Source organism: Pseudophryne corroboree, chromosome 6 (assembly GCF_028390025.1).
Source record: "Pseudophryne corroboree isolate aPseCor3 chromosome 6, aPseCor3.hap2, whole genome shotgun sequence".
NCBI classification, from domain to species: Eukaryota; Metazoa; Chordata; class Amphibia; order Anura; family Myobatrachidae; genus Pseudophryne; species Pseudophryne corroboree.
Window position 1 is genome coordinate 91,741,448 of NC_086449.1, and position 13,690 is coordinate 91,755,137.

The 13,690-nt window shown below is 44.4% G+C and overlaps 1 protein-coding gene across 1 annotated transcript; it reads right to left on the reverse strand.

The window, feature by feature from the left end:
- Positions 1 to 5,070: 5,070 nt before the first annotated feature.
- Positions 5,071 to 6,396, reverse strand: LOC134934367 (tripartite motif-containing protein 16-like). The gene has a single exon (XM_063929818.1). It carries the CDS (start codon positions 6,394 to 6,396, stop codon positions 5,071 to 5,073), a length of 1,326 nt encoding a protein of 441 aa, XP_063785888.1.
- Positions 6,397 to 13,690: the final 7,294 nt, after the last annotated feature.

The following is a 13,690-nucleotide window of genomic DNA, read 5'->3' on the forward strand; positions in this document are numbered from 1 at the left end:
GCAGGGCAGCGAGAGACAGAACCTCCCAACTGCCCCCGCCCCACCGCGGGGCACTGCGGCCCGCGGTTGGGACAGTCCCCAAAAAACGAGACTGTCCCACGAAAATCGGAACAGTTGGGAAGTATGAGATAGTAAGAAACACATCTATGCATTCAGATAATTGTTATCCTTGTTTGGAGCATGCACGGGTGTGTGTGTGTGTGTGTGTGTGTGTGGGGGGGGGGGGGGCAGATGTAACATGTGCAGAGAGAGTTAGATTTAGATGGGGTGTGTTCAAACTGAAATCGAAATTGCAGTGTAAAAATAAAGCAGCCAGTATTTACCCTGCACAGAAACAATATGACCCACCCAAATCTAACTCTCTCTGCACATGTCATATCTGCCTCCAGTGCCGTTTCTTGCGGCGGGCGAGCCGTGCAACCGCACGGGGCGCCCGCCGCGGCACTTTGCGGCTCCTTTTTTTCCCCTCCTCCCTTTTCCCGCATATTTTTATTTATGTCAATAGGGGGGGGGGGGGGCGCATTTTTAAATCTCGCACTGGGAGCCAAATTGGCTAGAAACAGCCCTGTCTGCCTCCGCTGCAGAGCACATGGTTTTGCTCATTAGAGAACAAATCTGCTGCTGCGATCAGGTTTGAATTAGGCCCATAGAGTCAGAGCCGGCCCTAACCAATATGATGCCATAGGCAAGATTTTGGCTGGTGCCCCCTAGCACCGCCGCTAGTTCTGCAGGAGATGCCTGGCATGAGTCAGCTGGCAGCTCTGTTAACGTCGGGCACCTTTTGTTTATGAAAATGCATCTTATTTGCATTACTATGTGGCTAGGATGCACAAGCAGCTTCTGTTGATTAAAATGATATGCAGCATGCCTATATTCTGTGTGCGACTGCGGCTGTATCTGCATACGAAATGCTAAATCACAGTGATTTGCAGGAATACACTGCAACGTACCATTTCGTATGCAGATACAGCCGCAGTCACACACAGAATATAGGCATGCCGCATATCATTTTAATCAGCAGAAGCTGCTGGTGCCCCTAAGCATACCATTTGCCTAGTTTGCCTATGCCTAAGGCCGGCTCTGCATAGAGTGTAAGCTCCACTGGGGCTGGGACTGATGTGAATGGCTAAAATATTCTCTGTAAAGCGCTGCGGAATATGTGTGCGCTATATAAATAACTGGTAATAAATAAATAAGGAAATTGGTAACTCCCCCTCCTGCTGTCAAACCTTCGCACCCCCGCAAGTGGCCGGAAACCAGAAATACCACTTGCAATTCAACATGCGTTACATATACTGGAAACCAGAAGTCTGTTACCTGGTGACACTCTGTATCCCCCCGCGCGTCGGACACATGGGCCGAAAAGGGTGTGTGGCTTTACATAAAGGGGCCATGGGCTTGTGGGTGATCCCAATGACATCACTACAGGGGCATGCCCAGCATGTCCGGAGATGCTAGACTGCCCCCCCCCCCCCCCCCCCGGAGACAGTCTGCCTGCGCTGTTTGCTCCTCCTCTATGACAGAAGCCAAGTGCTGCAGAGGATTATTACAATGCAGCACACGGCTCCTGGCACTGCGGAGGAGCCACCATTTTGGTGTCACCCCTTCAGAGAATGACATCTTGGTGTGGCCCACACCCCATTTGTGATGCTATTGGTCCTTATATAAACTTGGCTTGCTTGAAAACTCTGTGACCCCCCAGTATTGTATATGAGGTTGGTGTGGCGTACTTTTTTTTAACATATCATGGTTTGATATATACCTTTTGTACCATATTACCATCTTCAGCTGAGCTGTATCTTAATAGAGGAGTGGGCCTTCATGCAGTCTTCGTCTGGGCCCCTCCTCTCTAACAGGCAGCAGCAGGCAGTAGACTGGCTCTGAGCACTAGAAGCACAGAGGCTATTCCAGATGCGTAGGTCTCTGTTAAAATGGCATGGTGGCCATTTTTCCAATGATCTTCCTATGGCACATGCATAAAATTTCGTAAAAATGGCCACCGCACTATTGACCCAGTGATTTGTGCTGCAGCTGACCTGGGACTCTGGAGAGGTAAGTATTGGAAAAAATGGGTGCATGCGTGTGGTATGGGCTCCCTGGACCAGGAACCTGTGTGCACCACACACACTGCACCCACTATAGATATGCCACTGCTTCAGCTTCTTTCCAGGATCTCCCTTCCGGGAATGATTGTACACCATGTAAGTTAACGTGCACTTTAATGTAAATTATAAGTGGTGCTTCTTATGTCTTACAATTCGTTTAGTATGACAGAATATAATTATGAATTTACCCATTACATAATCTCAATAACATTACAATGAAAACAATATGGTACATGAATAGATTGCATGTAATACAAAAAATAAAAAAATGTAGATAGTGCCCCAGCTACTACTGTGACGTTCACAAAAAACAAGCAATTGAACACAACCATGCTGCACTGTGGGGGTGGGGCAGATGTAACATGTGCAGAGAGATCTAGATTTGGGTGGGGTGTGTTCAAACTAAAATCTAAGTTGCAGTGTAAAAATAAAGCTGTCTAATATTTGTGTGCTACATGCAAAATCAGCCAGTATTTACCCTGCACAGAAACAATATGAATGTATTTACTCCCCTTTTGTGGCAACATGGTTTGTTCTAGACACAAAATGATGTGCTTTTTTTGCTTTACTTACAAACATGAATCAGACCATTGGTACCCTCATAAATGGGGGTTATATAATTTCTACATTTCCACTTGCAATTATATATGTGATGTGGATTTAGGGGCTAATTCAGCATGGATTGTAGATGTGCAAAAAATCGCACATCTACAACCAGGGCCGCCATCAGAAATGATGGGGCCCGGGACTGACCCTCACAAGGCAGCCCCCCCACTACTACCACCACCACACACACTGTCCGCTCCCCCTCCTCGCCTGCATTCCCCAAACTGTACCATTTGAGGTGGCTGGGGTGGTTGTAGTCAGGATCAGGGGGCCAGGTCACAGCACCACGGATGGACAGAGCACATCGGAGGGGCAGCAACGGAGGGACAGAGGCAGAGCCGAGGTCTGCAGCCATATTCTAAATACAGAGCAGGCCGTGAGCCAATCAGAGCTCACGGACCGGCAGTGCCAGGTACATATATGCCCCACAGGGCCAGGTACATATATGCCCCACAGTGCCAGATACATATATGCCCCACAGTGCCAGTTATATACATGCCCCACAGTGCCAGATACACATTTCCCCACAGAGCCAGATACATATATGCCCCCAGTGCCAGATACACATGTCCCCACAGTGCCAAATATATATATATTCCCCCACATACCAGATACATATATGCCCCACAGTGCCAGATACATATATGCCCCACAGTGCCAAATACATATATGCCCCACAGTGTCAGTTATATACATGCCCCACAGTGCCAGATACACATTTCCCCACAGAGCCAGATACATATATGCCCCCAGTGTCAGATACACATGTCCCAACAGTGCCAAATATATATATATATTCCCCCACATGCCAGATACATATATGCCCCACAGTGCCAGATACATATATGCCCCACAGTGCCAAATACATATATGCCCCACAGTGCCAGTTATATACATGCCCCACAGTGCCAGATACAAATTTCCCCACAGAGCCAGATACATATATGCCCCCAGTGCCAGATACACATGTCCCCACAGTGCCAGATACATATATGCCCCACAGTGCCAGGTACACATATGCCCCACAGTGCCAGATACATATATGCCCCACAGTGCCAGGTACACATATGCCCCACAGAGCCAGATACATATATGCCCCCACAGTGCCAGATACACATGTCCCCACAGTGCCAAATATATATATATATATATATATATATATATATTCCCCCACATGCCAGATACATATATGCCCCCACAGTGCCAGATAAACGTGTCCCCACAGTGCCAGATACACATGTCCCCACAGTGCCAGATATTCCCCCAGTGCAGATAACATGGCCCCACAGTGCCAGATATTCCCCCAGTGCCAGATACACATGGCCCCACAGTGCCAGATATGCCCCCAGTGCCAGATACACATGTCCCCTCAGTGCACCCCCCCCGTCCCAAAGGGCAGGGAGGAGAGCGCAGCGTGAGCCAATCAAAGCTTGCAGTCCGGCAGCCAATTAGGAGCCTTAGCTGCTGGTCTGCAAGCTCTGATTGACTCACGGGCTAGTGCCATTACACACAGTGTGCCGGGCTGTCGAGCAGCGGGAGGCGGGAGCTGACCAAGCCGCATGCAGATGATGAAAGAGCCACATGTGGCTCAAGAGCCGAGGGTTGGTCACTGCTGGTTTACAGCTTAGCTGCTAGGCAGGCAGCGGAGAGGTGACCACTGGAGGGGGAAACCACAGTCTGTCTGGCAGCAGCTGCGGACTTCTATTCATACTCCCCAGAGCCATGTCACAAGACCATCCTTTTCTCGCTGGAGGTTCGAGATCCCTTTGCCTTGCGCACAGTGTGATACAGTGCTGCTTCTAAAGAGGTTACTCCTCAGCTGCTAATATTAGTCAAAGGAATAATGCTCACAGACTAACCTTACCAGTCCTAGCCTATGTAAATAAAAAAATTCATGAATTAATTAAAGTATAACTTTTAACACAACTGTATATATCTGTTTGTCTGTGTGTATTTAGTCATTCCTTGTTTAAACACATTAACTTATTTAACTTATTACATTAATATGTATGCACATGTATATGATCTTCTTAGGTCATCTATAAAATAGTTTGTTACATATACATATTCACTTTATGAAAAGCCTTAGCCTGTTCCATATTTATTTGAAGGCTACATAGAGATGTGTGTATGTGTGATATATATATAGGGAACCTAAAATTGTCTAATAAATGTATAGAAAAATATATATACTGTATTTTCTAATCATAGCAACAGGGCAACTTATTCATATAAACTGAACACCACACAAATGACTGATGTAAATGTAAGGAAGCCAGATGTAGCTCCACCCACTGCCTCATTTCACTGGCTAAATGATTCCCTTCCCTGTGATGTCACCAGTCACTGAATATCTTTCTTAGTTTTGTTTCTCCCAGGTCCTGACTCCCCCACAAATCTTTATATGACCTTTCCATACACCTAATGCAGCATGAAGGTGCTCAGTGAATGTGGTAGTAAAAGTGTGTAAGAGTGTAATCGGATCACACAAAGAATAAAAGGACAGCTCTCCAGCCTCATAATCCAGACATATCCTGACTCTAGTATAGGGAATCTTGTCAAGTAACGGGACCTCTCTGTTGTCATGTCTCACTGAATAATGATTACCAATTCTATCCAAACCCCAGGACTTGTTATTCTCTCCAATCAGGGACTCATTTCCTGTCCTCTCTATACTGGGGTAACACATCCCCACCCTCCAGTTCCTTGATTTACTAACATCCGCTTCCCAGTAATGTTGCCCTGAGGAAAAAGTCCCAGTGCTTATTACCTGATTATACTGAAATCTTTTTGGTGTTTCTGGACAATTCTCATCTCTAAATGTCTCAGATACAGTTTTCATGTCCCGTGATATACGTAACTTATTACCAGCTGTGTTTGCATCCAGTAATATGTCTTTAGGTTCCTGCACACAGATCCCTTTTATTATATCAGACAGTCTTCTGTATATTGTCTGTGAGATGAGACCCAGATCCAGATCTCCTACATCAGGGTCCTCTGAGTTATGTCTTTCTCTGTCCTCAGTATCACACAAGTCACCCATGTCTGGTTCCTGTAAGACAGTCACTGGATCAGATAGGTTACACAGCTCCTCTATGTGATGGATCTTCCTGGACAGTTTATCCTTCTTTATTTCCAGAGCAGTGACTGAGGGTGAAATACACTCTTTCTTCCTGGAGCTCTCACTGCACACTTTCTTCTGTAGGTCTTCCAGCTCTTTCCTGATGTCTGCAAACAGGGCAGCGACTCTCTCTGTTATATCAGATGCTTTCTTCTGATCTCTCCTGCACTTCTGCAGACTTTTCTCAGTTTCTTCTCTCTTTGTGGTCAGATTCTGTAGAACATGCCTCAGTTTTTCCTTCTTCTTCTTAAAGGCCTCATCCAGCATCTCTACCCGATGTCCCTGGTGCTCACCATCCAGCCTGCAGGACACACAGATGCAGGCTGAATCCTCAGTGCAGTAATACTCCAGGATTTTCTTATGGACAGAACATTTTCTGTTTCCTGGGGAATTGGTGGGATCACACAAGACATGTTCTGCTGCCTTACTGTGTACCTTTAGGTGATCTTTACACAAAGAAGCCTCACACAACAGACAGGACTTAGTAGCTGGTATGCGAGAGTTCATACAGTAAGTGCAGAAGATCTCAGTCTCCTGATTTCGCTGATTAGACCGGTAACTCATCGTTTTGTAAAACAGTTAAATTTCTCTGCAGTTTAAGAGGCTCTGGACTCTCTTCTCCGTATTCAGGGCAGGTATACAATCCAGAATCCTTCTGTGTTTCCAGCTCACAAACAATACAGACCCGTCAGAAGTTGTGTCCACATCTCATCATTACAGGATCTGTATAAATATCCTTGCAGATGGAACAGAGCAGCTCCTGTCTCAGATCAGCAGACGTCATCCCCGGCTACAGAACAGAGAAATGAAACTGAAACTCTCAGATACGCAGAAACCAGTGCAGGAGTTTCACATTGCAGGGCGAGGCTCAGACTGTCACTCAGATTATATCTAGAGCATCGGTTTTCAAACTCGGTCCTCAGGACCCCACACAGTGCATGTTTTGCAGGTCTCCTCACAGAATCACAAGTGAAATACTTAGCTCTACCTGTGGTCCTTTTAAAATGTGTCAGGGAGTAATTAATACGTCATTCAGGGGGTCATTCCGAGTTGATTATAGCTGTGCTAAATTTTGCACAGCTACGATCATCTTTCCTGACATGCGGGGGGACGCCCTGCACAGGGCTAGCCCGCCCCGCATGTCAGTGCCGGCCCCCCTCGCAGAAGTGCAAAGGCATCGCACAGTGGCGATGCCTTTGCACTTCAGGAGTAGCTCCCGACCAGCTTTAGCGTGCTGGCCGGGAGCTACTCCTCGCTCCCCGGCTCGTAGCGGCTGCGTATGACGTCACGTAGCCGCTGCAGCCCGCGCCCCGTTCCGTCCGGCCACGTCTGCGTTGGCCGGACCGCGTCTACGAAACAGCAGCCAAACGCCGCCGTTTCACCCCCTCCTGCCCATCGATCGCCTCTGCCTGTCAATCAGGCAGAGGCGATCGCTGTCCTGCTACGGCCTTCGACCGTCCGGCATGCACAGGTGCACTACGGCGCCGGCGCATGCGCAGCAGGGACCCGATCGCTCTGCTGCATTAAAACGCAGCGAGCAAATGGGTCGTAATGACCCTGACAATGTCTATAATATTTGTCCTATTAAAAACACGTTAAAGGTTAAAGAACACAGTACGCAATTGGCTCAAAAAGTACCGCAAGGGTACGCCCTTAACTATACCTTAAGGAATGTACTTATACTGTAAACATTTGTGCAGTGATAATGTGTAGATGTAATGCAGTGTAACCTTGTTAGCTTAAAAGCTGTATGAGCGACTATGACGCTCTGAGAACCCCTTAGTAATACAATAATCAACCAAATACCGGTCTAAGGTTCTAACGCCTTTAGTGAGAGAATGAACGTTCAAAAAGAATAATACAATACAAGCTATACACTACCAAAATAACATAAAATATCTAACCAAGTAACTAACATATAATACAATAAAGACACAAGTACATTTAAGGGGAAGGAGAGAGAGAGAGAGAGAGAGAATGGCTTACAATAACAATAAAGGCAATATGGTTGCAGAGAAACTTACACATGTGAGAAACAATCGCTGCGCAGTTAGTCAATGCTGAGAATCTTTGTGGAGAGAATACTTGAGCTTACCCATACTGGCTGTCCCTATATACACAACCCTACAATACCGCATGGGACAGAAGCTAGACTCCATTTTGGGAAAACTCCCATGATTCCAAAGACTGCAACACATGGTTCAAAGGGGAAGGAGAAAACACCCAGCAGCAGCCATTTTCTACAAACCAACTAATCTTATTCCACATTCCAATCCAACTTCCTAGAACCATCTTATTCAATTTCACATTCCAAACAAACTCAGTATCTCAATAACCTGAGCATATGGTATGCTGGCTATGCTATATGAATCATCACAAGACCAGATCACAATGTAACCACACATATCAGCATGCCATTGCTACAAGCACATGACTACAGTAACAAAAGGAAGTATGTTTTGACTGCAAGCCTTCAGCAAGATGCATCATGTAAAACTACTATAATCTGTTATAAATCACCATCCATAAATGTATACCAGGAATACTATGCTACAGATTGTCTACTGTTCCAATTCATTACAGATTTCATAGAGTATTATCACCAACACATAACAATCACACAACTGCACAAGCCTCATTAACCTTAAGCCATTTGTATCTCCACTAACTATTCAATACCAATCATTTCACAACTACTTTAAACTATTCTATGCCAATCAGCCATGTGGATTCAATACTTAGCCTTTCGCTTGGAGCCTGGTGATAAGCAAGCCATTTCTTCTGGATGCCAGCTTGGTTCTGAGTGTAGCTACAGTACATCTGTTCTCTGAGATCACAAGCAACTGAACTCTGACCTCTTCTCTTAGCCAGGAACTACTTTCCGGTTTGACTAGTTCCTGGGGGAGGGGTCTCTCTTGCTTTGTATATGCTGATCAGGTTCAGCCCTGAAATCTGCCAAAAGGGTTGTCTTCAGTTCCCTGTTCACTGCATTGTTCTAACAAAGTGATTTTTAGCTTTTATACATATAATCATAACTATCTGCAGCAATGTCCCACAACTTCACAACAAGTATCAAATTAATCTACACACCAATCTGCTTGTTTCAATATTAAACATGACGGGTGTATCTGGTTCTGTTCAAATAATACACATTCATGACATTAATTCATTAGCTAATTTTAAATCTCCATGATGTCTGGTGCTTGATATTATTATAATTATGTACTGTATGAAATAAGTGTCGAATCCATCTCTGTGCCACGTCCGTGTAAATGCGTGTGTTAACATATATTGCTGTGCTCGCTGCGCATATTTGCAAGTATAGCGACTTAAATGTGTGCAGTTTGTATGTTCTCTCTATGTAATATTTTTGACTTTGACAGTCCACCCTTTGGCAGTCACCAATAACTGCCACTTCCTAAAACATTTCAAAAAGAGAAAAATATATGTCATATGTAAATACATTTCTATGATTGGGTAAGGGAGGAGAGAAGAAGGTAGGAAAAAGGTATGACCTAGTGAAATAGTAAAAGTATGTATGTATGAATCCATGTTTGGGGGGTCATGTATCATCGTGCCGTACGTGTTTTAAATCAAGCTTCGAGGTATTGCGAAGTATACATTTGAATTCCTTCTTATCCCGTATTAAGGGTCTGTGGATGGGCTGTCAAACTTTACCGAGCTCTTTTCGGCTTTTGGTTGCAACAAAATGGGGGAGCACATTTTAGTTGATGATACATGAATGAGGGGATATGTGAGTGCTGATATCTGTGCCTGTATTCCCTATCGACTATGTGTGTCATTACCTGAAGGTTGTAGAGATGAAGATAAAGAACAATTATGGAAAATGCAGTCATATTCTAGGTGAGGTTAATGTACATTTGTTGATTGAAGTCTTGTCTTGATGTACATGTTGACTGCAGTCGTCTTTGGGCTTTTGTCAAAAGTGCGAGCAAAAGCTTTGTCAATGTCCATAGACTTACAAAAAGTGTTGGGCTAGCGTAATTTTAACGTTACTAGGGATAAGGGGGTCTATGGCATAGTCCATCTGTTGTCTGTGTACAAGGTTGTCAAAACTTCTTCTTTAGTCTATCTGCTGTCTGTATACACGGTCGTCAAATTCCTCTTCCAAGCGGGTCTTTTTACCTTGGAGAAAAACAAAGGAGAAACAGGTGAAAGAAATGGACCGTGGAATCACATTTTCATCACAACAGTGTCTCTATCGTTGGGTCATAAATCAAATCAATTTTTGTTATGCGATACAGTCATTACCTCAGGCAGTACTTTTCCAATATAACATAATCCTTCTGAGTTTGGGGCAAGCCGCTCATACGCCTTTCTCCCGCATATGAAATATGCATCATCGGGGAGAACATATGGGACGGAGTAGGACATAACCATATTACACATTTTCCATATGAAATTTCCTAACCCTAATTCTCCCATCTGTCTAGTACACATATCTGTTTGTATGATATGTGCACAGTATCCTGGTGATACCTCTCCAACTCTCATGATCCTACTTCCTAGGGTATACCTATATCGGAAAGATTTTCCACTACCGGCTATGTGGCGTATAAGCTCTGTATCTGTAGGCATTCTATCTGCTCTATATGAAAAGGTCATGGTTTGGTTATTCCATGACGCTTCCCAATTTCCCGGCTTTCGGGGATTGGAAATGTTAAAACATATTAGGGATCTATCCACATGATATTGGTGGAGCTTCAAACTAGGAGGACTGGAGATATTAAACCTCCTGTCCACCGGCCTCCCACCACTTAGCTCAAGTACCTCCCCTACCGTTAAAGGGAATGGTACTAAGCCTGATTTGCTATGGCCTTGGGGTACTTGAAAGCATACCCAACAATCTGTCTGATTTAACACTTTACCCACTAAGGAGTGATAGTCACTCAATGGGTGCCGGTCCATGTTAATGTTAAAACTGGACTGACATTTCTTGATGCACCCATCCTCTACTACACTGTCACAGAGTCTACAGATACAGTTCTCTTTTCAGCTAACAATCCTTCACAATGTTAACAAATAACATGGCTGCTAGATCGTTTCCGGTACTCGCCTTTGCTCAGTGATTGTGTTGTTATTGGAAATTTACACCTCCGTCTCAGTCATCAGAAATCCATTCTGGATCCTTTCTCGACCTCACTGGTACTCTCACCGAAACAGACTGCTCTGGTCAACATCAGGGTCATCATGAAAACACGGATCACAGTCTCTTGAGGCGAGTCCATCTTACAGGAGGAGAAAAGGAGAAATTTGTAATGGGGGTACAGGAAAACAGTTTGAGGGGGAGAGAAACTTGTTACGATAATTAGTTCTCTAGTCTTGTCGTCCTTCTTGTTCTGCTGTCATCTCAAAGGTGCTGTCTCTCAGTCTTCCAAACGAACATTCCGGTGATGCAATATTCCTTCCAAACCAGCGATCTCTCTGTACGGAGCAAAAATCTTGCATTACCATTTGTCTAACTGATGGGTGACATACCATCTTTAAAACATGAAAACATGAGTGAGAAGAGAGAAAACAAAAAAAAAAACAAAAGAGAGAGAGAACAATTCATATATATATATATATATATATATATATATGCATCACATAAATCAACAATAAACAACAACAGAAAAAAAAACATTTTTTTTCTTTCAAACATTTTTTTCAGGAGAGAAAAAAAAACATTGTCAGATCTTCCGTTCACTATTAGGCTGTCACATCTACATGTCCAATGGTATCCTTGCATAGTCTCTCCCACCAGTATTTCCATACCTACACTCTGTATCTGGCCAGGATACATCAATGCTGGTAGGTCATACTGGGGTTTGGTAGACTTCTGCAAGGACCAAATAGCTATGTGATATTTGGGTCCTGCCGATGAACATCAGAGATGGGGAAAAGAACATTTACAGATAAATTACAACGTCTACCCGGCCGTCCTTGTGCCTGCAAGGAACTGACCTCCCATTTCATTAACTGTAACCTCAGGCTTACTATCAGTCCTAATGATCACCTTTCCTGATTGCATGTTACAGGTGCGGCCCAAACTCCTTCCTATGTGATCTCTGATTACAATTTGGTGTGTCATAACTTTGCTCATATCTTTGTCTAGGGGGTTTATATGAATTTGGTCTACTTCTTGATCTACAATCTCTTGCAAAATGACCTTCCTTCTGGCAATTATAATACCTTTTCACCTTTGACTTACCCACAGGGATCTGGGGCTTCTTTGTTTCCCTGTGCTTGATGATGTTTTGCTCATGCCCAACAGCGGAGTTCCTTAATGCAGTTACTGAGTTATTTCTCCAGTTAGGTAGAGAGGCTTGTATACTCGTTCTTAATACTTCCTTTAAACCATTTATTAACACCTAAACTGCTACTTTCCTGTAGTGTACATTTGTTTTAATATATATTGTTCACCCTGACAGGATTTTGTTCCATTATGCTATTTTGTGTTAACTCTTTGGTGTAAGATGCATTTGTCTGTGAGTAACATACAATACCGTACTTACCTGTTGACACGACCTCACCTGACCCTCCGTTAGGGGGTTCTGCTATTGCCTTTACCAACTTGGCCGTGTCCCTCTGGGTGTCTCGTATGATGACTGCTGGGTAGAGTGTTGACATCGTGTTGGTTTCACCTTCTCGCTGGTAATCCTGAGGGGAGTTTAACATGGGGTGCGACTTGCACAGGTTAACATCTGTAATTTTTACACTTTTCATTTTTATAAAACATTATTACATTTGTTACTTTCATCCTTAATACAGTTACTAAGTGCATTTTTATCGTACAACATTGTGCCTTTCTCCGCAACCATAATCCTCTCCATTGCCATGTCTCTCCTCCCAAGATGAGAGTCAGATATGTCAGTTAAACTTCTTTGCATTTCACTTTCCTGTTGCCACAATTTTAAATAGTCATAATGTTTGATCCGTCTCTTTGCTGATTTAATGAGACCTATCCTTCTCCTTAGATTTTGTAACACATCTGGGCTAAAGCTACCTACCCGGGGAAACTTCTCCCCGTCATGCACAGTCATTCTTTCCCATTCATCACATAAAACCTCTGTGTGTGAACCGTATTTTTCACACATTACATACCTTGCCGACCCGATTGGCCGGTTTACTGAATCAACCCGAACCGAGGTTGATCGTCCCCTACCCGAACAACTGGCCCCCATACCTGCAGGTGTTGCTTTCACTACCTCTGACCTTCAAATCAGGGTCTTCAGCGAACCCTTACAAAACCAAGATGTCCGGTGTAGGCCGACGGTGGCAGTTTACCGAGTACTCCACTCACTCGCCCACGCCGACCAATACGCCCACACACTGCCTTAGCGCTGGCGTACTCGACCCAGGGCCCCTGCGACCTGAACCGCTATTTACTGGAACATATGAGGGTGATCCGAAGAGCACTTACTCTTTTCAGTAACTATTGGTTGCTGGATAGTTCCTGAGTGACCAGCGAACTTCCCTTAAAATAAAAAAAATTACACAAATCACGTTAGAGTGTACAAATAGCGTTTATGACCCCTCTAGCGTACGCAAATGATACTGGGTCAAATTACTAACTAATGCACACAATTACGTGCGGTACAATCGTTCGGCACATAAGCAACTAATCTTATGTGCGGAGCGACCAGTGGAATCGATTGCGGCTGTGAATTCCTTCAGCCAGAGCTTTAATGGCCTATATGGGTTCCGCACCAACCCTTCCTGGTGTTGTGCTACTTTTCTCTATAGCGGACTTCTTAGTCTGCTGTACCTAGACCTCCTGGTCTGTTCCGGACCTCCTGGTCTGTGCTACAGTAGACCTCCTGGTCTGCTATACTCTAATGCTCAAATTTATGTT